This window comes from Dreissena polymorpha, chromosome 10, assembly GCF_020536995.1.
Source record: "Dreissena polymorpha isolate Duluth1 chromosome 10, UMN_Dpol_1.0, whole genome shotgun sequence".
Taxonomy (NCBI): domain Eukaryota; kingdom Metazoa; phylum Mollusca; class Bivalvia; order Myida; family Dreissenidae; genus Dreissena; species Dreissena polymorpha.
Window position 1 is genome coordinate 67963338 of NC_068364.1, and position 27700 is coordinate 67991037.

General features: G+C 36.3%; 1 protein-coding gene and 1 long non-coding RNA gene across 3 annotated transcripts in view; both read right to left on the reverse strand.

Annotated features, from left to right (window-relative positions):
* Nucleotides 1-1198: 1198 nt before the first annotated feature.
* The window catches only part of LOC127847601 (nucleolar protein 58-like), a 50747-nt gene continuing 24245 nt past the window's right edge, over nucleotides 1199-27700 (reverse strand). For both annotated transcript variants that reach the window (XM_052379621.1, XM_052379622.1), the window contains 8 exons: nucleotides 26619-26764; nucleotides 21380-21506; nucleotides 20573-20736; nucleotides 18388-18522; nucleotides 15195-15256; nucleotides 3567-3703; nucleotides 2871-2957; nucleotides 1199-1685 (listed from right to left, as the gene is read on the reverse strand). In XM_052379621.1, the coding sequence (XP_052235581.1) occupies nucleotides 1597-1685; nucleotides 2871-2957; nucleotides 3567-3703; nucleotides 15195-15256; nucleotides 18388-18522; nucleotides 20573-20736; nucleotides 21380-21506; nucleotides 26619-26764 (947 nt within the window). In that variant the 3' untranslated portion in view covers nucleotides 1199-1596. The remainder of the gene's footprint in view (nucleotides 1686-2870; nucleotides 2958-3566; nucleotides 3704-15194; nucleotides 15257-18387; nucleotides 18523-20572; nucleotides 20737-21379; nucleotides 21507-26618; nucleotides 26765-27700) is intronic.
* Nucleotides 11989-12796, reverse strand: LOC127847613 (uncharacterized). Its single transcript, XR_008034074.1, has 2 exons — nucleotides 12588-12796; nucleotides 11989-12431 (listed from the first exon to the last, which is right to left on the reverse strand). It is a non-coding gene; the product is annotated as an uncharacterized LOC127847613 (long non-coding RNA).

The window sequence follows — 27700 nt, forward strand, 5'->3', positions numbered from 1 at the left end:
TCCCAATTTGCTATATGTCAAAGTGAAGTAATTTGACATGGACTCTGGCACACGTTCGACTATTGAACACAATCACATTTCGATATGGATCGGTAGATCTTAGGGACTTCATCATCATACCCCAGAGATTTTGCGGAAATCTGGCTTATAAAATTGTTTTTTTCTTCAAGTCGTACAGACGCATATTTATTTTCTTGATATCACTTAGTTTGAAGCTTGTAATATTACATTTTTGTTATAACTTGATGATTTACAAATAGTAAGCTAATGCAGTAAAAATTGAATCAACATTAAATAACATATTGTGCATTGATTATTGTCTTATTCGTCTATGAAGATAGAGCAATTGGCACTGATGCGACTCCTCAAATATTTAGTGAAAATTAAAACATTCAGTCACATGAAATGAGACGTTTGTAGTGTACCTGCTGAACTGCCCAGTTTGACGCTCAGATTCACGTGCAAAAAAAACGTGCACAATATGTTGTTTTGTGAAAATTAAAACATTCAGTCTCATGAAATGAGACTTTTGTAGTGTACCTGCTGAACTGCCCAGTTTGACGCTCAAATTCACGCGCAAAAAACGTGCAAGTTATTAAACTCCAGTTAAGCGAGTTGTTTTTGTCGGCTTCATATTTAGAAATAGTGTTTGTTTAGAATGCATAACTATTAATTTATGCAAAAATGCTGTACACTAGTTTTTCGGAACAAGGTGAAAACTAATTATCTTCCAATTTATAACGTACACAATCCACTGGATAATTATTTCTCGTTTGTTACCTCAAATCTTTTAGTATGTTTACTAGTATTTATGTTACACTACAGCAAGATGGTAAAATGCTTTGTACCAAAGAATTTCTACAAATCAGGAGTAAAGCTTTGCATTCAATGACTTAACTGTAAATTTCATAACTATAACATCAGTGCAAATATTCACACACGCCAAATATCCATCAATTTATCAGTCATTTTTGCTCATGTAACACAAATCGGAATAATTGCAAAAAAACATATTTTGCAGAATTTACTTCTTTTCTATTGCATGTCCATTCAGCACGTTTACTGTCGTTCATACCAGATATTATACAAGAAATACTGTTGAATCCTATAAATGTTTCATTTTTCCAAAAAAACAAACATACACAGACTGTCCTAGTAAAATTGCTCTCCAGCTGAATTATACATTTAAGAAAAAACATAAGTAAATTGCCTTTATTCTTAACAAGCTGTAACTACATGTTACTATTTACACATGGATTGTTGTCCACAACAATCAAGTCAACACCATAAATCATTAAACAACTCAGATGAATTTGAAAATTGGCAACAAGTTTCTGTTCTGTCAACAGTCTCAAGTCTCCTGAAACAAAAATGATAATGCACAAGAGTTCTATGACACTCGTCATTAATGTTTCGTGAATTCTGATAAACAGACAATATGAAGCGCACATTCTGACCACATAAATCATAAAATATTGGAATTCATGACCAATAGGTATGCACTGGATCATGCATATGAACTTGGTCATGACAGACCTCTGCAGTATATGGTGGTCAATGTGATATAATAAGATGAAAGATGAACACAATCAAGATTTATTCGGCTTCTTGCTTGTGCTTTTTCTTCTTCTTTTTCTTCTTTTCTGAAGAGGCATCACCGCCTGGAGTCACCGTCTCCATGGAAACTGAAACATGTAGGTTGTATTAATATCTTTTCATATCCAAAGTAACAGTGCTGAATTGTTTGTAGTTGATTTGATGTGGACTTTGAAATGTTTAAACACAATTCTCTCAAAACTATCAAAACTTCACTAGGTACCTCTTCGCTTAAAGTAGGTGAAATGCTCTGACAAAGTTTAATGAAGATAGGAACTTGTGACTGCCAGTTACTCGCAGGCTGTTCTGGTTTTATGCTGTTTGCACATAGCCATTTTTACTTGGCTTCCAAGTGGGAAAGGGTTAATCAGACACTTAGACACGATTTCAGCTTTTGTAGAAACTTATATAGAAAGATAATTTGATACAAAAAGCGGCGATACTCCTCTTGATCATCTTGACACATTTTTCATTAAACAGTTTTCACTAGCCATTTTCACTTAGCTTCTAAATGGGAAAGGGTTAATCTAGACACATTTTTCTATTAAACCCTTACTACACTTTATAAAGGCGTACACAGACAGTAGTTGCACATCAGTGAGATAGTTTTATAATCACAGACATATCATGTATCCCTATCTATCTCTGGATCATCATTGCAACTACTGTGAACACAAGCAAATTCATTGAATTGTTTCCCCCTGCCTTCTGCTCATTTATATTTATAGACCTATGAAGTTTTATTTTGAAATCTTATATAGTTTCTAAGATATAGCTCTACAAAATTTGAGACACACTGACAACGCCAAATAAGCAGGGAATAAAAAGAATAAGAATCAAATTTGGGTCCGGTAGGAGGACCCATTCCCAACGAAAAAGAGTATTGTTTTTTTCAAAATGGGACCTAAAAAAAACCATTTGAAGGTTTCAAATAAAGATTTAAAGAAATAAGACAAGTCTAAACATGTCATTCATCTCCAAATCCAGCTCTGTAAGTTGAACCTTAGATAATAAAGTATTGAAATCACTTTTGTTATAAATTTTATAGTATTTGTAAGCATAAAATCACCAACATCAATTTTATAATTTTAGACAAAAGGACATGATATTTCCCAATACAAAGGGACACACTGCCCCATTCCCAAAATGGTGGAAAACACTAAAAAGAGAATTATTGCACTAGGAACAGCACGTTTTAGCGCGTTTTGCGTTTGAATTATTTGAAAAATAGTTGTTTCTAAGTTTTTGTACAAATATTCTGACACAAAACAAACCTTCTGCCTCCTGTGTGGTATTCAAACTCTCATTGTGTTTGTTCTTCTTTTTTCTCTTCTTAGGGGTTTCTGTTTCACCATTCTCTTCTGAAAATGCCACAAAAGAAAGACCCAGTGACAAATGTATAACATGCACCAATCCTAGCATCGAACATTGTTTAACAGAAATCCATTTGGTATTTTATGAATATAACTTATTTCAATGTCAGCCCTTCTTTAAAGTTGTTCCTTTCTGCAATTTTTAAAACACATCTGTTGAATAAACACCTCAACCTTTGATTCATTTTGCGGGTTTACTTTGGAAACTTTGTCTTCAAACTTTCTGTATTCGATAATTTTGAACATTTCAGTGCTTTGATTGAAATAATTGACAGTAACACATTTATCCTCACTAAACAATATTATTTGTATTGAGGCATTCTCGTACTTGGTCAACAATGGTCAATTCTATTGATGTATGTATTAAAATATATAGAAGCAGCGATGGTTTTCTTTCTTTATAACGTACTGGATAAAAACGGCACTTTCCCAGTTGTGAAAACTACAAATTTTGCAACTGCTGTCAAAAAAATCCGAATTGAAGGTATATAAAAATCATTTTTGTTTTTAAATAAAACCAGGACACTGATACAGCACAGATACTGACCAGAATTGCCCAGATGTAGCATTTTGTGCTCAAATGAAATGACAGCATACCTGAATGCTGTTCCACTTCTGGAGTCTCGGTTTTCATTTGTTTTGCTTCTACAGGTGTCGTATCATCGTCAAACTTGCGTTTCTTTGCCACATTGGGTATGGTGGAATCTGCTGCCTCATTGTACGTACGCACTTGGCTGAAAACGTAGCAACACATGAAAAATGTTTGTTAGTTTTTCCCCCCTGTTTCTACAGTATTCCAGTCATATCACAAGTTCAGTATAACAACAGACACTCTTCCGTTCTATGCTAGTTTACCAACACAAAGTGCACATTTTTATGCAAGTAACAGAAAACTACCCTACATGAATCAGAGGTAAGGAAAGAAATGGCCATTGAAAGGATTTAGACACAAGTTATGCGTCAAGGTCAGAGATTGATCCCATGATTCTTGGATATGTAGTCTAGCGCCCTATCAACTGATGTAGTCAACAGGATATGTAGTCTAGCGCCCTATCAACTGATGTAGTCAACAGGATATGTAGTCTAGCGCCCTATCAACTGATGTAGTCAACAGGATATGTAGTCTAGCGCCCTATCAACTGATGTAGTCAACAGGATATGTAGTCTAGCGCCCTATCAACTGATGTAGTCAACAGGATATGTAGTCTAGCGCCCTATCAATTGATGTTGTCAACAGGATATGTAGTCTAGCGCCCTATCAACTGATGTAGTCAACAGGATATGTAGTCTAGCGCCCTATCAACTGATGTAGTCAACTGGTCAACACATGAAATTGATGCTACGCATTAAGGTCAACTTATGGTCAACAACGATTAATCAGTGTTCTCTGGAAGCACCGGCAGCCGGCGATTTCACTGGTTACTATTTCACTGGTTACTATTTTTGCGCTTGCTACTTTTCCCCAAAATCTCAATTCAAAACAGTGCAGTGTGGCCGTTTTAGTACTTAGTCGATGGCTAGTCTGAAAATATAACTGGCTACTCAAATATTTATGGAGAACACTGGTTAAAGAGATTTTTGGAACAAAAAAATCTTCAGAACAAATTGAAACAAGGAAAAGCCCAAAACATAATCTAAAAAAAATATTACAGTTATAATAATGTATTGTCACATCAGTGAGATAGTTTTATAATCACAGACTTCATTTGTCCCTATCTATCTCTGGATCATCACTGTGACAACCAATAAACCTTTAATTACATGACATATGTTTGTTAGACATCATCGTAACAAGCGTTGATAATGCACAACAATAATTCAAACAAGAGCTGTGATTGTGAAACACAATGCCCCCTACTGCACCGCTTTGAAGCCATATATTTGACCTTGAAGGATGATCTTGACCTTTCACAACTCAAAATGTGCAGCTCCATGAGATACACATGCAGGCCAAATATCAAGTTGCTGTCTTCAATAATTGCAAAATTTATGACTAATGTTAAGTTTTTATACAGACAGACAGACTGACGGACAGTTCAAAATCTATATGCCACCCTTTGGGAGCATAAACATTTATTAAAGTTATAATATTGTTTTGTCACATCAGTGAGATAGTTTTATAATCACAAACTTCATTTGTCCCTATCTATCTCTGGATCATCACCGTGACAAACATTTAAAGCTTTTTATCACATGACTAGTGTTTGTTCGACATCATAGTAACAAGTATTGATATTTGCCAAACAATAATTCAAACAAAGACAAGAGCTGTGTTCGTGAAACACAATGCCCCCTACTGCACCGCTTTGAAGCCATATATTTGACCTTTGACCTTGAAGGATGACATTGACCTTGACATTTCACCTTCCAACATGTGCAGCTCCATGAGATACTCATGCATGCCAAATATCGAGTCTTCAGTATTGCAAAATTTGAACTTTGACCTTGAAGGATGACCTTGACCTATCACCACTCAAAATGTGCAGCTCTTCAAAATTGAAAAAGTTATGGCCAATGTAAAAGTTTTCGGACGGACAGACGCCATATACTTTACATTTGACCTTAAAGGATGACCATGACCTTCACCTTTCACCATTCAAAATGTTCAGCTCCATGAGATACACAAGCATGCCAAATATCAAGTTGCTATCTTCAATATTGAAAATTCGACCTTTGACCTTGATGGATGACCTTGACTTTTCACCACTCAAAATGTGCAACTCTATGAGATGCACATGCATGCCAAATATCAAGTTGCTATCTTCAATATTGAAAAAGTTATGGCCAATGTTAAAGTTTTCGAACAGACGCCATATATTTGACATTTGACCTTGAGGGATGACCTTGACTTTTACCTTTCACCACTCAAAATGTTCAGCTCCATAAGATACACATGCATGCCACATATATTGTTTCTATCTTCAATATTAAAAAAATTATGGCTAATGTTGAAGTTTTGGGACGGACAGACAGACGCCATATATTTGACATTTGACCTTGAAAGATGTCCTTGACCTTCACCATTCAAAATGTGCAGCTCCGTGAGATGCACGTGCATGCCAAATATCAAGTTGCTATGTTCAATATTGAAAAAGTTATGGCCAATGTTAAAGTTTTTGGACGGACAGACGCCATATATTTGACATTTGACCTTGAAGGATTACCTTCACCTTTCACCACTCAAAACGTGCAGCTCCATGAGATGCACATGCATGCCAAATATCAAGTTGCTATGTTCAATATTTAAAAAGTTATGACCATTAAAGTTTTCGTTCGGACGGACGGACTGACATACTGACTGACGGACAGTTCAACTGCTATATGCCATCCTACCGAGCACATAAAAAGCAAACTATTTAAGTCCTGCTATACGGAACAGTGTGGTTGTATTAATCTATGTACACATGATACTTAAAAAATCTCTAGCCCAAAGCTTAAGCTCTTTAACAAGCCCAACTAATGCCAATGCCAGTTTTCTAAAGAAAAAACACGACAATACAACAACCACAAATACACAACAAAACAAAACATTTTCAATAAAATTTAATGCATTTGTCCCCAGTGTAAGAATTGCTAGTATCGATTCTTTAGCCTTTTTAAAGGTAAAGTTCAAAATAGGTCAAAGTCAAAAGCAAGTGCTATGGGTAATTTGAGTCTCAATAGATAACATCACTGAAAGTTTCTAAGCTTTCTAGCAAGCAGCATAATGTCATAACAACAGATGTTACTTTGGCTTTCCCAATAATTTGACCTTCTGAATAAGTCTTAAGCAAAAAGTAGGTCAATGTAAAGATCAAAATAAGATCAGGTGATGTGGGTATGTTGATAAGTGTTCAAAGACATCTTTTATGCAAGGATAAAAGCTTTGTTAGAAGCATTATTCATGTTGCACAATATAGTCCTTTTAGGTTTACACAGAATTTTTACCTTCTTAATAGTCTGCCTTATAACAGCTCACTGTCAAGGTCAAAATGAGGTCTGGTCATGTGGGTACCTTGATACGAGTTCAATTTCATAGACATCATCCATTTAAGTATAAATGAAATGTAGGAAGCATTATTGATGCAGACCTGTTTACCCTACCGATTGCTTCTCAGTAGTATGGAGGGCATCTCTCAGTAGTTTTATGCTGTTGTCAGTAGTTTTAACCTTTTCAATTATTTTGAGCATTAAAACAGCATGACTGGGTCACATATCAGTTTTACGGTAAATAAAGCATTAGATGAATTTACTTGCTAATAATTTAATCTGCTAAGTGATTTTTTTTGCTTTTATTTGTCGTCGGTATTCTCCGCAATAGAGATGTGTATAATGGATACAAATGTAAAATCGTATATATTCTGCTTAATTTGCAAACCAATACGTAGGTCAGTTGTCGTTCAGTGACGACTCGACAAGCTCCATCAGCACTCGTTTCCCGGGAGGCTTGAATTTTAACGTTTCTTACTACGCAAGCGCAAAAATGATTATGATTGATAAATTAACCGCAAAGACCGAAAATAAGCAAAATTATGATTAAAAACTGAAATTTGATCATTTTGATCGATGAATCCGTAGTTTTTCAGTACAAATCCATTGTGCGTAGTTTAGCCAAATAATCTGTAGTAACTACGGCAAATCCATAGAAGTAAACAGGTCTGTTGATGTGATAGAAAACATGTCAAGTTTGGTAAATCCTGAACAGAAGAGCACCCAAACCAACAGGCCAACTTATATAACAAACTCGCCAGCCCAATCGGTTAAATACTTTTACTACCAAAGAATCAAAACTATTGGCCCCAGGCAATGAGCTGGTGGGAAATCAAGACTGACATTGGGAGTTAATATATCATTATTTGCCATGCCCATTTTGACAGTAATGCAAATTGCAGATTTTCTCAGGTTTAGACAGTCACATCAGTGAGATAGTTTTGTAATCACGGACTTCATTTGTCCCTATCTATCTCTGGATCATCACAGTGACTGTCCTAAAGTAACATGCTTATGTTTGCATGGTTTAGTAAGTAACTTTCTATCCAAACAAGAGCTGTGTCAGTGAAACACAATACCCCCTAATGTGCTTTGAGGCCGCACGGCAGCTATTTTAGAAACAAGGTTATTTTTTTAATATTAAGGGCACAGTGACATTGACTTTGAACTAGTGACCTCAAACCATGTTTGATTGTAGATCATCTCAATGAGATGCATGCACATGTGAAGTTTAAAGAACATAGACCCAAGAGATTTCATTTTATGAGCAAGGTTCAAGTTTTGGGACAGAAACACACATACAATGACACCCAGACAAACAGACAGGCCAAAAACAATATACCCCCTGATCATTCGGTCTGGGGGAATAAAAACAATAAGTGCACCAGAAGGGTACCATGGAGAATTCCATCATGAACTCTAAATTGTATATGTGATATAAAGAGTTCAAAAAACGCATCTGTCAAGATAACTTTGATAAAAATGTCCTAACATGGAAGTACTTATCGGTAGTTTGAGTTACCATGCAAGTTTATACAGTAGTCATTCCAACAAATACAGTGTTTTATAAGACGTCAACCTCAAAATATACACAGCAAGTCTTGCAATAAAAAAAATACAGAGAATTCACAACAACAAAGGCCGTGAAATGGTGTTCAACTTGTAAAATGGAGGTAAAGGGTTTGCTGCCCAGGAAACTTGAAGAGTATTTCAATATGCCTCAGGCTTTCCATGCTATCACGCTTAAATATAGATTTTAAACAAAATAGCAACAAATTATTCTGGAAAGGACTGCAAATGTAGGCAAGAATTGCGAAAATTAATTGACATTGTCTATTATGCATGTATGGAGAAGAATTTTGTTTGACTAATTTCATATAAAATTGCTCAACATGTCACATCAGTGAGATAGTTTTGTAATCAGACTTCATTTGTCCCTATCTATCTCTGGATCATCACAGTGACTGTCCTTAAGTAACATGCTTATGTTTGCATGGGTAAGGAAGTAACTTTCTATCCAAAAAACTTCAATTAGTGCACAAGTAAGGTACAATTAAGAATTCCTTCATGAAACATGAATTGCATATTTGATATAAACAGTTCAATAAATACATCTGTCAAGATAACTTAGATAAAAATGTCATAACATGGAAGTATTTATCGGTAGTAACCATGCAAGTTAATACAGTCGTCTTTCCAACAAATACAGTGTTTTATAAGAAGTCTATCTCAAAATATACACACTGTGTATTACACAGTATTAATATGTCTTGCAATAAAATACAGAGAATTCACAACAACAAAGGCCGTGAAATGGTGTTCAACTTGTAAAATGGAGGTCAAGGGTTTGCTGCCCAGGAAACTTGAAGAGTATTTCAATATGCCTCAGGCTTTCCATGCTATCAAGCTAAAATATAGATTTTAATAAAATAGCCACAAATTATTCTGGGGAGGACTGGAAATGTAGGCAAGGGTTGCGAAAATTAATTGACAATCACAACATGGTCCCTTTTGTCAATAATGCATGTACGGACAAGAAAATCTTGCGACTAATTTCATATTAAATTGCTTGACATGTCACATCAGTGAGATAGTTTTGTAATCAGACTTCATTTGTCCCTATCTATCTCTGGATCATCAAAGTGACTTCCTTCAGTCTTGCAATAAAGTACACAGCATCTAAACAGCAACAGCCTTGAAGTAGTGAATATAATTTATATCAGTGTTTTTTTTCATTCACAATCTGGTCCGGTAATCTGCAACATTCCCCAATGGCAAAAAGTATAGATTTTTCCCAAATGTGAGCTAAACATTCCCAATGAACGTTTTTTTATATCTCAATATTTTATTCAACTCCCATCCATACAAGTTCAACCTAAATAAATATAATACTGAAAACACTTGTATTCTCAATATTGAAGCATTTTTAAACAAAACAACCACCCTTATTTCCCAATATCAGTCAAAAAGCCGCACATTTTTCCAATCCAAAGGGACCTGGCCCCATTCCCAAAATGGTGAAAAAACAGACTGGATGTCGTTATAAAACCCTGAAGGTAAATTGTTCTATCTTCACATTGGTAGCAGGGGTTCCGCTGTCGATCGGGCGCTAATTTTTTTTAAGTTGCTCCAATTTTTTTAAAGTGGCGAATTAAAAAAAATCGGTAAAATCCTATCCGAAAATGTACTGCGAGTCGAAAAAGCACGCGACCGAGCATAAGTGGCCAGCTTTTGTCAGTTGTAAATATTGATTTACGACGATGTAAGCGACCTACAGTGTAGAGTGCACTGAAATCACGGAAGCGTGAAAGTGTTACAGTCGGTGTTTTTACTGCTATTGTCAAGTTTTATGGGGGTTATTATCGGATTAACGGTTCTTTTATGATAAAGAACACTCAATTATGTAACACTTAGGACAAACTGGCACAAAGATCAATGATTATAACGATATATAAGGCGGTGTTAATTTAAATTGAGATGTTTGTCGTTCAGATGTGTATCATTTTTTTCCCTTTCAGTTTATGTGCATCATATTAGCCAAATGACCAAATGTAACTGTTAAACAATTAAATTTAGATGTTTTATTTTCTGAAATGTAACTGTTTAATAATTAAATTGAGAGGCTTTATTTACTGATGTTTGAATTTTTTTCCCTTCCAGATGATGTACATTTGTGTGATTGTATGTTTAAACAAGGGACAAAATTGTCACAAAACCAGGTTTTCATTGTGAAAAAAAAAACTGATAAAGGGAGAAAACTCAAACTGAACTTTTGAAATGAACAAACAAAATTAACCCCCTTTGTAAGTTTGTTTAAAAAAAAAATCTATTTTTAGTCGTGGCAACCTTGACATTGGAGATATTGACGTGATTCTTTCGTGCGACACACCGTCCCATGATGGTGAACAAATGTGCCAAATGATTTTAAAATCTCACAATGAATGACATAGTTATGGCCAGGACAAGCTCATTTATGGCCATTTTTGACCTTTGAACTCAAAGTGTGACCTTGACCTTGGAGATATCGACGTAATTATTTCGCGCGACACACCGTCCAATGATGGTGAACAAATGTGCCAAATGATTTTAAAATCTGACAATGAACGACATAGTTATGGCCCAGACAAGCTTGTTCCGCCCGCCCGCCAGCCAGCCAGCCCGCCCGCATTCGCCAATCTAATAACCAGTTTTTTCCTTCGGAAAACCTGGTTAATAAATTTTTATAAAAAATGTATGCAGCATACTGTTCCATTGATGTTAACATTATTAGATAAGTTTGGTTATATGTGATTATTTATCATGTGCAAACCAATGTTTTTATGTATAAATGAAGCTTATTAAGACTGATGAAGTTACTTATTATTATTTATGTATTTACATACTTTTAAAAGTAATAATATAGTCAATGACATTGATGTTGTAAGGTTTCTTAGACGATTGTCATAATTAATAAGGTCGGAATAACTGACAGTTTCGCGCTGCGAAAAAGTGGCGACTTTTTTTTGGGCCAGTGGAACCCCTGGACCGTAGTGCTCTTAAAACCCATGAAACAGACTCTGGAGCGTTTCAATAAGCCCCAGGTTTTTAATGCAATCAAGCTAAAAACAAGAGATGTGTTTGTCAGAAACACAATGCCCCCTATAGCGCCGCTTTGAAATAAAATTTCAATACATCATTTGGCAGGTTTAGAAATTATCTCCCTTTTGAAGCTTATTACTTCCCTTGGATTGTATTTTTTTTTTACTTTTCACCACCAGTGTTTTTTTTTCATTCAAAATCGGGTCCGGTAACCGGACCCATTCCCAATGGAAACAAGAGTGCCAAACTGTCACAAGATACGCCCGTTTTAAGGCTTTGGACAACTTGATAACTTTAAAATGACCCATTTTTGAACTTGACCTACATATCATCTAGACACAACTTCTGACCAAAGTTGATGAAGATCTGATGAAAACTACTTCAATTAGAGAGCGGACACCATGCTAAATGATTGAAATGCACTAAGTGACCTCGTGACCTAGTTTTTAACCTTGCATGACCCATATTTGAACTTGACCTACATGTAGATATTGTCTAGACACAACTTCTGACCAAATTTGGTGAAGATCGGATGATAACTACTTCAATTAGAGAGCGGACACCATGCTAAATGCTTGAAATGGTTTAAGTGACCCTGTGACCTAGTTTTTGACCCGGCATGACCCATATTTGAACTTGACCTAAACATTGTCTAGATACAACTTCTGACCAAGTTTGGTGAAGATCGGATGAAAACTACTTCAATTAGAGAGCGGACACCATGCTAAATGCTTGAAATACACTAAGTGACCCTGTGACCTAGTTTTTGACCCGGCATGACCCATATTCGAACTTGACCTAGATATTGTCTAGATACAACTTCTGACCAAGTTTGGTGAAGATCGGATGAATACAATTTGAATTAGAGTCCGGACAAAGTGGCGCCGTTGAAAATGCACTTATTGACCCTATGACCTAGTTTTTGACCCGGCATGACCCATATTCGAACTTGGCCTATATATCAACTAGATGCAACTGCTGACCAAGTTTGGTGAAGATCGGATGAATACAATTTGAAATAGAGTCCGGACAAAGTGGCCCCTTTGAAAATGCACTTATTGACCCTATGACCTAGTTTTTGACCCGGCATGACCCATATTCGAACTTGGCCTAGATATCAACTAGATGCAACTGCTGACCAAGTTTGGTGAAGATCGGATGAATACAATTTGAATTAGAGTCCGGACAAAGTGATGCCTTCCGCCCGCCGCCCGCCGCCCGCCGCCAAGGGGTTTCACATAATACGTCCCGTATTTTATACGGGCGTATAAAAAGTATATATTTTTCCCAGATGGGAGCTAAAAATTCCCAAAGGAACCAAAAAAAAAAAAAAACTTTTTTTTAAATCAATATTTTGTTAATCTCCCATCCACATAAGATCAACCTTAGTAAATATAATACTGGACATACTTGTATCCTCAATTTTGAAGCGTTTGTACGCAAAACAACAACAACAACACTAATTTACCAATTTTAGTCAAAACGCCGCGAATTTTCCCAATCCAAAGGGACCCGGCCCCATTCCCAAAATGGTGAAAAAAAACACTGACCACTAAAAATGTGCAGCTTCAGGAGATACACATGCATGCAAAATATCAAGTTGCTATATAAAAAAGTGCATAAGTTATTGCCAATGTTAAAGTTTACAGACGGACACACAGACAAAGAAACGGACCGACAGTTCAACTGCTTTATGCCACCCTACCGGGGGCATAAAACAATATTTGAACTTATAATTACACACAAAAAAAACATGCTGAGAAGGAATGGAATGGAAGGTAGTTTGCGAAAATTACATGACAACAAGTATTGTCCATGTAGTATATGGACTAGTATGGAGAAGTTCACATTAGACCTAATTTCGTATATTATAACTCGAAATGAAACATGGACATGCAGCTGCATATAGCTATTTTTTTTATATTGAAGTCAGCATAAATCAGATTTTTGTCAACTCTGATTTTTTAAGCAAAGTGTCAACTCAGTGAGATAGTTTTGAAATCACAGATTTCATTTGTCCCTATCTATCTCTTGCTCATCACCATGACAGCTAGGCCTTAAAAAACTACAAGCATTGTTTTTTCCCAACCATTTTGGGAATGGGTCTGGGTCCCTAGGGCTAGGCAAAAATCACGGGCATTTTAATTAAAATTGAGAAATTAGTGTTGTTGTTTTACTAATAAATATTTAACATTGAGAATACAATTATTTTTTTTAAATATGATTTTAACTAAGAATAAACTAAAACAGCTGGATGGGAGTTGGAATGGGGCCCTATACCAGCCCCATTGTGAGCAATAAAAACACCACTCACAAGTTTATTTTTGAAAATGAAGCAGGATGATCGCTTACTATTTAAGATTAGAAACAGCTTGATGTATTTTAATTTGTTTGTGTGTGTGTGCATATGTGGACCTGCCTGCAATTAACCTAGGAAAAAAAGTTAACAAAGAGCAGAATGGATCCACACTTTCCTTGCTAAGTGAGAGACAAATACATATGAAAGTTTCAAATAAGATTTGTATGTTATATTACACAAGTCACATTTTCAGTAAAACAGGAAATTGCAGTCTGTGTGTTTTGACACTTGCACCTCAGTCCTATCATTTCAGACATATGAAAGTTTCAAACAACAAGCAAGATTTGTATGTCAAATTACATGATTCACAATATTCAGTAAAACAGGAAATTGCAGTTTGGTTGTTTTGACAGTTGCATCTCAGTCCTATTATTTAAAAGTGATTATATGTCAGACATTTGTAAGGCTCTTGATAGCTCATCATTGGCAACTTTTTTAACACTAAAAAACACTTTCCTTGACTACAAAGGCTTCCTATGAACCATTAAAGCGGCAAGTGTCTACCCTTATAAGCGTTTGCACACCGTCCCATTATAACGTGCATACATTATGCCCCATTTTTCCAGAGAGAGGCTTATATATCAGGGTTTTTTTTCTTTAAATATCTGGTCTGTATTAGGCCCCATTACCAATGGAAACAAGGGCTGTTTGTAAAACACGCAAGCCCCCAAAATGGGCTTTCAGTTGTAGTGGCTGCGCAGCAATTGTGTGAATACGTTAGAAACCATTTTACTGCTTCAGGTCACTGTTACATTCACCTTTGACCTGAAATAGGGGTCATCTGCGAGTCATGATCAATGTACCTATGAAGTTTCATGATCCTTGCCATAAGCTTTCTTGAGTTATCATCGGGAAACCATTTTACTATTTCGGGTCACTGTGACCTTGACCTTTGACTTAGTGACCTGAAAATCAATAGGGGTCATCTGCCAGTAATGATCAATGTACCTATGAAGTTTCATGATCCTAGGCCTAAGCGTTCTTGAGTTATCATCTGGAAACCATTTGGTGGACGGACAGACCGACATGTGCAAAACAATATACCCCCTCTTTTTTGACGGAGGGGGGTTTGATTTGAGGGGGGTTAGATTTGAACATTTTGTTCATCTCCCATCCAGCCATAAAAGTTCAACCTTAGTAAAAATTAATATTTAAAACACTTCTTTTCTCAATTTGAAGCTTTTTTTTTAGCAAAACAGCAACAACACTTATTTCCCAATTTTAGTCGAAACGCCAAAAATTTACCCAATTCAAAGGTACCCAGCTCCATTCCCCAAATGGTGAAAAAACAGTGTATGTATGTGAAAACTTTCTCTAACCTTTTGTTCTCATATTTGTCCCACTTTGAGATTGCCTTTCCACTGCCACTGATTCTTCGGGACTGAAAACAAGAGTTGTAGAAGTCACAAAGAGATTCTTAAAGGCTAAGAACTAAGAATCAGTTAGAAAGGTGATGAATTAAATGTAAATGGCATTTATTTAACAACGAGATATTAATATCTTTTTTATTTTCAACCATGTGTTTATGACATAAGACCCATTGGAGACCTTTGAAATTGTATCTTTCACTTTAGATGTTGACAAGGTAAAGACAAGAGCACCGCCTTTTGCATGGGTTGGTGAGTTGGTGACCTTGTCTCAGTCCTATCATTTGAAGGTCATTAAACATCAGATACATAAGGCTCATTGTGGATCATCATTGACAAGGTCACTCACTCAATCTGCACCACAAATATACTTGCAGAGTAACACAAATTTACTTGCTTTTTCACCCATTGAATTTCAGTCAAATCACTGCTTTTAGTTCACCAACTCATGCTTTGTATGGGTAAGCTGGTCAGAAAATTTAACCCTTCCCCACTCAGAAGCAAAGCGAAAATAGCTATGTGCAAACACTGTTAACAGCATAAAACCAGAACAGCCTGCAAGTTACTTGCAGTCTGTTCAGGTTTTATGCTGTTTGCTGCTCATCAGTATCTAAGAGTTGGATATGAATCCTGTAAAACTTTCATTCAATGTTACTTTCTCAGAGACTACAAATGCGTCAAAATAGGCATCTAAGTGGTAAAGGGTTAATGTTAACCTACTTATGCCCATACCTGACTTTCATATTTATATCAGCCTAGCTGAGCAATAGATTTCATGACCTATGCCCCATATAAACTCTGACCAGGGATTGAACCAGCCATAAAACTGAAGGCATGGAAATTAACAGGGTCCCATTATCCAATAACATTAAACATGTGTGCGGTACAATATTTTCTACTAAGAATTTGTCTTGCCCAAACAAACTTTTACTTGACAAAACTTCTTTTTTACACTAAGAAACGCTGATAGAAAGATTAACATGTCCACATCATCAGCTTTAATTGGAAATCTCTTTATTAGGATTGAAGAAGGTTTGTTAGGTCTAGCCCAATCAACACATCTTAAAAATTGCAGAACTTGGTAGTCCTTTGTGGACATTGACAAAAACAGAACCCTGGCTTTTTATTGAGTTAATTCATTTGAAACTATAGCAACTCTATTAAAAATATTTGTTCTCACCACAACCGTCGGGCAAGGTTTAATTTCGAAATCTTCTCACAAGGGCATTCAACCAGTAATAGCATGCTGATTATATGTTCATAAAGATATTCATAAAGAAGTTCAATGGTGTTGTTTCATACTATGCCTCAGTCCTATCATTTTAGAGTCACTGTTACTCAGAAAATTATAAGGCTCTTGATAGTTCATCATTGGCAATTTTTCCAAAACTTTGACAGTGGAGCATCAGCATCAGTTCACAAATTCTACTAGGATCTACTTTCCCAGTTTGATGTGTTCAATTAATCCTGACCACCTTTCTCCTTTACAGATTTTCTGTGTATTAATTATCCTACCCAACACCTCCTCAATTGCTCAGACTCCTTTCTTCCATTTATCCTACCAACATTTCCCTCCATTTCTCAAACTATCCTTTCCAGTTTTGCTCAATGTTCCTATTATCCAACCCACCTCCATTCTGACTCCTTTTCAGTTTTGCTCTGTGTTCTATTTATCCTACCCAGGGTTCATACAGATTTTCTCCAATGAAATTCAAGCACTGTTTAAGCACTTTTCAAGGGGAAAAAATCCAAATTCAAGCACTTGTTTAGTCCGACCTACTGAAAACTGTATATTATTATGTGTCCAATACTGACATTTTTTGCTAAATTGATCTCTTCTTGCTTAACATTCTATGTGACTTACAACAGTCTGCACTAGCCTGCTACAGTAACAACTGTTTAATCAAAAGTAAGATATTTCATTATGATATAGTAATTGACTAAAGGTCAAAACACATACCAAAACAAAACCTGTTATTTGTATTGAATAATATTCAACAAGACTATTGCCAAGCAATATAAGTCCCCTACCATTGTCAGAAATTCCACATAAAAAAAAATTGTTGCCATAACAACCAGAATTTTTGACGTAGGAACAAAATGACATGCAGTGTTTTTTTCACCATTTTGGGAATGGGGCCGGGTCCCTTTGGATTGGGAAAAATGGCATCATTTTGACCAAAATTGGGAAATTAGTGTTGTTGTTTTGCTGCTAGCAAATGCTTCAAAATTGTGAGTACAATTATTTTCAATGTATTATTAACTAAGGTTCAACTTATAGAGCTGGATTGGAGATCCAGAATTTTTTGATGTAGGAACGAAATGAACGTGCATTATGTCCATATTGCCATCTATCCATGTTAAAAGTTTCATGAAAAAATATTAAGAACTTTAAAAGTTATCGCAGGATCCAGAAAAGTGTGACAGACTGACTGACTGACCAGACAGAGCGAAAACCATAAGTTCCCTCCGGTGTAACCGGTATGGGACTAATAATACATAGTATGTATTCTAAATGTTCTAAATGCACTCTTCTGGTGACTTTTCAATGCCGATTCCCCCATACAAGCGATCTCTATATCTGTTACGTATACTTTACAAGATGCTTTGACTTAGAATCAGCGTTGTCAACAACGCTAGCGTACGTCAAAAGCCCCCCTTTCTGAAAAATGCACTTATTCACTGGCATATTTCAACATGTAAGCACTGTAATGGCATAATGCGTACAAAAAAAACCTGAAGTAGTCTAATTGGCGGAAGATTAGTAGTAGTTGCCTCCCTTACATTCTTAAACCCGTAACGATTCAGTACCTGCCAGTATGAACAGATCAGAACCGTCATAAATCGTGAAAAAAAATACGACTTCGGACTCGTAATAAAGATATGAAATTATACATTTTTACATTGGTACGTTTTTCAAGCACTTTTGAAGCCCAAAAATAAGCACTTCTTACGCATTTTTAAGTTTTTATAGGCTAATAAGCACTTTTTAAGCACTTCACAGCCTTTATAAGCACTTTTCAAGGAGAACATTGAAATTCAAGCACTTTTCAAGGTCTGTGCTTACCCTGCTACCCACCTTTCCCTCCTCCAATCCCAAACTATCTTTTCCAGTTTTGCTCAGTGTTCAATTAATCCTACCCACCTTTCCCTCCTCCATTTCTCGGACTCTCCTTTCCAGTTTTGCTCTGTGTTCAAGGCCCATCTCTGCGTTGGTGTCTTCACCTAGGGCATCCACTCGAATAGCCAGCGCACATTTGGCAGCCAACATTCTTGACATCTAAAATGGCCCAAAGCAACATAAAAACTGAATTCTACCACATCAAAATCATCACAAGCAAAATATATCAAATAGTTTATATCCATAAATCTTGCAATAATTTAAAGATGTCTATTTAAAATTTTAAATCATTTAAATTTTTAGTATAGATTTTACCGTTTTATTTATAAAGAGTTGCTTGATACCCTGCTTGTATGGAAGATCTATATCAAACCATAGTTTCTGGCTTGGTTCAAACATCTTCCGTTTTAATATTGCAAGAGTCAGGAAGGTGTTACGTAAATGACTACATTCACCTGCTGTTGCCTTGCGTTCTAAGGTCACTTGATTTCTGTGTACCATTTGCGTATTTATATTGATCTTCATATTAAATATAATGTTTCTTGCTGAATATAATAACAACTAACTATTCATGTAAAATCAATATTTCACCACTTAATTATGATTTGAGATCAATGGCCGAGACTTATGGGGGAAACAAAGTTACATAAAATTATCTGTTTACATTTATTTCATAAATGCCAGATGTTTTCCCCCACCAATTTGGGAATGGGACCCGTGTCCTTTGGATTGCAAAAAAATGCGTTGTTTTGACTAAGGCCAGAAATTGGTGCTGTTGCTTTAAACTAGACAATGCTAAAGGGAAACTTAAAAGATTAATTTCCGTTGTTTTTTATACACTCAGATGGGAAGTTAACCCTTTCAGTGCGGGAACCGAATTTTAAAGGCCTTTGCAAACAGTTTGGATCCAGATGAGACGCCACAGAACGTGGCGTCTCATCAGGATCCAAACTGTTTGCTATTCTGATAGTATTCTTTGAAAAAAATCAAAGAAAATGCTTATTTTAGAAATTCAGCAGACGACATTTTAGCACACGACAAATTTCCCAGCATGCATAGGGTTAAGGCAGTCATCAGGGGTGTGATTGAGGCAAAGTCAGAGGGGAGGAAAATTCTGACGACTGATTTTGACTACGCGAATGGCGCGCATAACGCAATGACAAACCTGAAAACAGACATTAAAATAAACAACTTCTTGAACATTATAACAATATTTCTTTATAGAAACTGTTAAACTTCACATTTAACATACTGAGGATGCAAAGTAAAAAGTTATTTATTGTGATCAATAGCAGCAGTTTTTCAATGTATTAAATTACAGTTTATGGACTAAATATAAACAAACACACTTGAGTGTTCTTCCTGTGTTAATGATGTATTAACTGAGTTAAATTTATATATTTAATTTGTTTACCTTTCAATATCTTGCATTTCACATCTTCACTCAGTTCAACGCTATTTCAGTTAACTGAACAGCGTGACAAACATAAGTAAGCAGAATATGCATATGAATATGATTACCGGGTATACACAGACCCACACACATAAATCAAATCATGTTTGTCTATTTTCATGTTCGAACGATACTCTTCTAAATTGTTTTACTTTGCAAGTAGACTAAACTCAAATTTGCAAACACTGGTTTCCGTGACACAAATTTAGTGGGCACATTTCTTAACATGTGTTGCTTGTATCTAAAACGTAGTCTATTTTGTTGACAAACACATTTCATTATTCCTATCAAACTAGGTGATGTCAGTCATTTATTCAATTGCTATTTGTCATTTCAACAATCTTAATTTTCTCTTCACAACGGCGCCATTTGCAAACAAATCAGCTGAGCGCATTTTAAGAAAACAATTTTTATTGGAAAATTGGGATACCACAGCCAATTATATCACTCGTTTTAAAAATGCTTAGGCAGAATCTACTAGTGTATAATGCGGAGAGATTTTGCAGGCCGCAGATATTTCGGGCCGCTTATGAAATACGTCAGCGGCATCGGTGGTAGCCCCTCTCCCCCACATTTTTTAAAAACAAATTTACTCGAATCTCAGAAGTGACATCCGGGACAACCGGATCCGCGGAAATCCGCGGAAAAATCACACCCCTGGGACTCATTTGGGAAAACTTGATACTTTTTGTGATTGGGAATGAGGTCCGATTTCTGCACCAAATTTGACCAATAAAATACACTGACTGCCCATACCTTTCCTTTTAGTTTTACGCTAGCCTGGCCCACGAGAGATGCATGATAGATGAGACCATATTTCGGTGTGTCGTGTTTGGTCTTGAGAGCCCTAAACAAGGCCTTCTCTGCGCCCAGGATCTGCACGGTACTGGCAGGGTGCTTGGCAAGGTTCATCAGGGACCCTGTCAAGTATACAACAACATGGTAATGAAGGGATTTGCACTGTACTTCAGTTCAAGACAACATCACAATTTAACTAGGAACTGAGCCAAGAGTCTTGCGCATTTAAGAGCACCTCTGTTAACTAAATGGAATTCATGATATAACTCATAAAACATTTCAGCAAATTTTGCCCATGTCTGCAAGGTAGGAACCCTGTTAAGTACACACAGTGCTTTTTTCATCATTTTTGGAATGGGGTTTGGTCAATTTGGATGTAAATGAATATTTGAATTAATTTGTGCAATACCAAACAATTAAAACAACCTTTAATCCCCAATTTAAAGATTTCACGACACAAATTTTCCCATTTTTAGTTTTTTTTCAAGCTTATTTTTTCCAATTTGTACTTACAGGTACTTTTCCCAATTGGGCAAAACCACATTGCTTAATATTTATTGTTGAATATTAAATAAGATTAGATTGGTTCACTGAAAACCTCACTAATGATTACATGGTCATGTCTCATTATCTACAAATGCTAAATGCTTGAGCTATCTATAGTCAATCTCTCGTCCTAGCATTAACTAGCCATACACATAATCCATATATATTGTTTCCACAATGCCCTAAGGCACAACAGAGAGCAAGGTCAGAGACACCTACCTGCATGTGATATCAACCTTGCCCCCACTAGCTCTCCAACCAATACTGTCAAGTTGGGAGCTATGGCAACCATTCTGTTCTTGATGTAATCATACAGCTGGGCCCGGTATTCGGTGATTTCAATTACCTATATGAATGCAGAAAAACATAATAAATATCAACATATAATTTTTGTAATTTGTGCCATCCCAAGAACACAATTTTGATTTTTTTTAATCAGTCAACTTCCAAAATATTTCTTCTATCCTGCGTTTCTATACCGAAGGCTAACAGTTACTCCACTTGTAAAATGACTTTTATGCACGTTCATAATAGCCATCTATACCGGTTACATTTTGAAAACAAACTATTACTTAATTTTTAAGCTCGATTGCACAGAAAGCCTACGGCCAATTTGAAATGCTCTCATGTCTGTTTCCTGGGACTAACAAGTACTTTGCATCTATGGGGGATATCTCAAGTACGCGCCCAGTGGGGATCAAACCATCTATGGGGGATATCTCAAGTACGCGCCCAGTGGGTATCAAACCTGTGACCTCCTGGTCGCTAGGCAGACACCATATCAAACCTGTGACCTCCTGGTCGCTAGGCAGACATCATATTCAGTGGGGTTTTTTGGATGAAATATTCGGCGTTATTCGGCCCCATTACCCCATCTTTAGAGTATATATTTTTCCCCTAAATATTTTTAAAATTCCCCTCTCGGAAGTGTTATTCAATTTTAATCAATACCTCATTTTAATACGTCTTTCGTTACGAATTTACTACAACTTTTCTGAACTGCATCCGCGTGTTTACTTTATTTTAGCCTTTACCGCAAACCGTACGTAGTTCACTATCACGACTTTTGCTTTATGACATCTACCGCAAACCATACGTATTTCAACATGTCGCACAACAACAAAATCTATTGTAAAACAAGATGTGTTTGTGAAACACAATGTCCGCCTATATGATGTTTGACCTCGAAGGATGACCTTGACCCCTATATGATGTTTGACCTTGAAGGATGACCTTGACCTTGACCCTTCACCACTCAAAATGTGCAGCTCCATGAGATACACATGCATTTCAAATATAAAATTGCTAGCTTCAATATTGCAGAAGTGACATTACATGAGCAATTTTGACCCATATATTTGACCTTGAAGGATGACCTTGACCTTTTACCACTTAAAATGTGCAGCTCCATGAGATACACATGCATGCCAAATATCAAGTTGCTATCTTCAATATTGCAAAAGTATTCATAAAATAAGCGATTTGGGCCACATATATTTGACCTCTGACCTTGAAGGATGACCTTGACCTTTCACCACTCAAAATGTGCAGCTCCATGAGATACACATGCATGCCAAATATCAAGTTGCTATCTTCAATATTGCAAAAGTACTCATAAAATGAGCGATTTAGGCCACATATATTTGACATCTGACCTTGACCTTTCACCACTCAAAATGTGCAGCTCCATGAGATACACATGCATGCCAAATATCAAGTTGCTATCTTGGATATTGAAATACTGCAAAAGTGTACATTAAATGAGCGATTTTGACCCATATATTTGACCTTTGACCTTGAAGGATGACCTTGACCTTTCACCACTCAAAATGTGCAGCTCCATGAGATACATATGCATGCCAAATATCAAGTTGCTATCTTCAATATTGAAAAAGTTATTGCAAATGTTAAAGTTGGCGCAAACCAACCAACCAACCAACAGACCAACAGACAGGGCAAAAACAATAATTATGTCCCCCACTACTATAGTGGGGGACATAAAAATTGACAAACCTGTTTTAAATTGATATTCTTTTCAAACAAGTACAACTTAAGTCAGTCTTCTTCAAATACCGGCAGTGAAACGCCAGAAATGTCCGGTCAACAGAGTGTTGAAAGACTGTTTAGTTTGCTCAACCTGCTTTGCACGCCACAGAGAAACAGAGAAATAATTGATAAATTCGCTGAAAAGCCCAGAAATATTGAACTTTTAACATAACATGTTTATGAATAAAAGAGTTTGAATTATGTTTTTCTCCCTCTGTATGGTGAATTATAAGTGTCAAAATTTGATTTTGTACTGTTACTAGCTAAGCATAGAAATTTCCCCCTTTTCCCCTTTCATGCGGGAATTTTCCCCCCCTCAGGGGACCCGACCCCCTTCCCCCCAAACTGAAAAAAAGCACTGATATTCATAACGCTACTGCCACCTAAAGGCAACAAACAATTGACAACCTTTGTAAAGAATAGACAACCTTTGTAAAGAAAACACATTTGTGTTTAATTTGAAACCAGCTAGTCCTTTTAATTACTTAATAACTTACTCTAAACAAGTTTCTTCAAAGATTTCCAAAACAATCAAAGAGCAACTAAAGCCCTTTTAAGAACAAGAGGGCCATCAGGCCCTAAGGCGCTCACCTGAAAGCCAAAGGAACTAGACTATTCTGAAAAAAATGCAAGCTGACAAATGTTCTGACCAAGTTTCATGAAGATTGGCCAATAAATGTGGCTAACATAGTGTCAACAAGTTTTCACTAAAGCCATATAAGGACAACTGCCCCCCACCCCCTGGCGGCCATGTTTTTCAACAAATCATAACCATTTTCAAACTCACTCAAGCTATTGTTAGAACAAATGTTCAGATCAAATTTCCTAAAGATTGGATAATAAATGTGACTTCTAGAGTGTTAACAAGGTTTTGTAGTAAAAAGCCATTTAAGGAAAAATGCCACGCCCCCTTGCGGCCATGTTTTTTAAACTGATCTCAACCATTTTTTAACTTAGCTCAGATATTATTAGTTCAAATATTCTGACCAAGTTTCATGAGCATTGGACCACAAATGTGACTTCTAGAGCATGGTTCAAACAGAAATCTCAAACCTAAATTCAAGCACTTTTCAAGGACTTTTCAAGGCCAAATTTTCATTTTCAAGGCCGAGAACCGTTCGTTAGTTTCCTTAAAAAAAATCATTTTCAAGCAAGTTTAACACAGTAAACATCATTTATTTGCTCAAACAAATTAAACTTATTCCACAATAACTCATACATGTTATTTCTAGTTATTGCATACATGTTTTCCATCCTTAACTCAATAATCTCACATACAGTTTGTCAACCAGTTCCGGATTATCAGCAGTTCCGATTATCAGCAGTTCCGATTAATTTGTATTTAATTTTCCATAATGCCCCAATAAAAACAAAATGATAAGTGTCTAAGGTATACATTAGGTAAAGGAATAAATTAACAAAGTTTTAGCAAGAAATCTTTTGTAAATAGCTTACAGGGTGGAAAAATGCAGCAAAAAGTTAACCGGAACTGATTGAATGAGTTATGTTTTGAAATGTGCATATGGATATAGAAGGCTTTATTATTTTCAAATAAACTTTTTGCTGATTGAAAACAAATGCTATGACAATGTTTTTAAATTCTAATTCTGTAAGTTGAATGATTTTTAAAAGTTTTCCGAAGGGTGATCTTTAATTGGCTTTTTTTGACAAAAAAACTGCATATGCCGTCTGGCTTAACCTGTTATCATACAAAATAAATATTACCCTTTATTTTTACATCTTCTCACATTGACACTAAATCCCGAAAGAAATTAGTGTGGTCAAAAGAATAAACGTTTTTGCCGGATGATTCTAAACTGGTTGAATGACTGTATGTATTTACTTTTTAAAGTTATTACAAGCAAACACATTGCTTCTCAATGTCATGTTTTCTTTGTGGGTTTCCTCTTTCTCGTGGCTTTTCAAAGCGCTTTCCCCCATCGCCCGACACCAATGGTCTTCATACAGACCCGACAATGTGCTTTTCGAATGTCCTTTGTTTTCTGTACCCAGTAATATTCAGTTAACCACCCTGGTTTGAAATGACACTTCCCCATCGCTGCGTTTTCACTCGCGAAAATTGATCACAATGGAAAACCTCTGACGTAGTACACATAATCTGTGACGTGTACACATAACGTTTCGTACTCAATAGTGTACGAAGCTTATATTTCGTACTCAACTTTTTGCGCCAAGGAATTTATGATCAATTTTCGTAATATTTCCCTAAAGAACGATTTAAGTTTATAATTAAAGCGATGATAAAAGTAATTTTGAGCAGAAATAAACATTTTCAAGGCTTTTCTACATGAAATAAGCACTTTTCAAGCACTTTTTCAAGGCCAACCTTTGTTCAAGGGCTTTTCAAGCCTATGACTCTTTTTCAAGCACTTTTCAAGCCCTGTGCGAACCCTGTAGAGTGTTAACAAGGTTTTACAATGATACAGTAAAGCCATGTAAGGAAAACTTCCCCGCCCCATGGCTGCCATGTTTTTCATTCAACTGGAACCATTTTCGAACTCGTTGAAGATATTATTGGGACACATGTTTTGACCAAGTTTCATGAAGATTAAACTAAAAATGTGACTTCTAGAGGGTTAACAAGGTTTTACTATAGCCATATAAGGAAAACTGCCACGCCCCTGGCGACCATGTTTTTCAACCAACCGGAACCATTTTCGAACTCGTCCAAGATATTATTGGCACACATGTTCTGACAAAGTTTCATGAAGATTGGACTAAAAATGTGACTTTTAAGTGTTAACAAGGTTTTACTAAAGCCATATAAGGAAAACTGTCACGCCCCCTGGCGGCCATGTTTTTCAACCAACCGGAACCATTTTCGAACTCGTCCAAGATATTATTGGGACACATGTTCTGACAAAGTTTCATGAAGATCGGACAATAAATGTGACTTTTAGAGTGTTAACAAGGTTTGCTATATATAAAACTGCCACGCCCCCTGGCGGCCATGTTTTTCAATCAACCAGAACCATTTTCGAACTCGTCCAAGATATTATTGGGACACATGTTCTGAGTGAGTTTCATGAAGATTGGACAATAAATGTGGCCTCTAGAGTGTTAACAAGGTAAATGTTGACGACGCACGACGGACCAAAGGCGATCACAATGGCTCACCATGAGCTCAGGTGAGCTAAAATGCAGTTTATTTACACTGTAAAGATGCCAAGTCACCCTGGCGCAGTGAATATGGTGTCCACTTTGGGACTGGATGGTCAGGGGTTCAATCCAGACTGTGGCAGCATTTTAAGGTCTTTCCTTTAGACACCAATTACTGGTTCTACCCCAAAAAAACAGACTTTAGTGTTTCGATAAGTCTTAGACTTTTAATGCAATCCAGGTACACAAATAGGTGTAAATTGTATTAAACTAAATGCTTGAAACCACTTACCTGATCACAGAGGTAGGTGACATTGAGAATATCCTCGTCGGAGATTTCCGTTCCCATGGAGATTTCAGCCGCATCCTTGACCTCCTTTTCCACTTCCTCTGGAAGAATCTTGGAGAAATCTGTAGTTGCTGCGTTGGTACGGAAACCTGTTTATAGAACAGAGATATCTGTAGTTTCTGCGTTGGTACGGAAACCTGTTTATAGAACAGAGATATCTGTAGTTGCTGCGTTGGTACGGAAACCTGTTTATAGAACAGAGATATCTGTAGTTGCTGCTTTGGTACGGAAACCTGTTAATGAAACACAGAGAAATCTGTAGTTGCTGTGTTGAATCAAGACCTGTTCAGTGATCCCTCGAAAGTCTAAGATACTTATCGTAGCAAACATAAAGGAAGTGTCAATTAAATGGTATGTAGTCAAAAACAGTATGAATCTCGGCTATATTTTATACCAGTAGAAGATGACAACTGAGACATTATTGAGCCCTTTTGCCTGGGTATTACCAGTGCTGTGTGTCATAGGTATCTTGAGAACTTTTTCCGAGAGGACTGAAGCACCAAGGCCCTTTCCTGACCATTTTGGAAAAAAAGTCATACATGTATCCAGACTGGGAATTTTGCAATTTTTTTAACACGAAGTCCAATGATTTGGAAAACTAATTTAAAATACCTCTTTATGAGAAGTTAAATTAGAAGAACAAGATAAAAATAATTTGTTCAATGCAATAACAATAAAACTGAGATATAATAGTCAGTATAATCATAATTCTTTCTAAAAATATATATACTATTTTGAGGAACATTGGGAGTTGTTTTTTTAAATTCAGTTTGGAAATGGGTCCGTTAAACAAACCAGTAGATACCCCAGAAAAAGGCCTGCACCATATCAACTATGTCATCCAATCATTGTCTGTTTAATTAATGTTTCTGTTCACTTCAGAGGTAGTGACGAATAAACCGTATCAACAGCATAATTTTCTGATCAACGGTTAAGTATGCATCATTAGTGACATTGCCTTATTTTATTTTATTTTTTAGCATCTGTCCTAATAAAGACCTAAATGAGATAGATTATGTACAAAG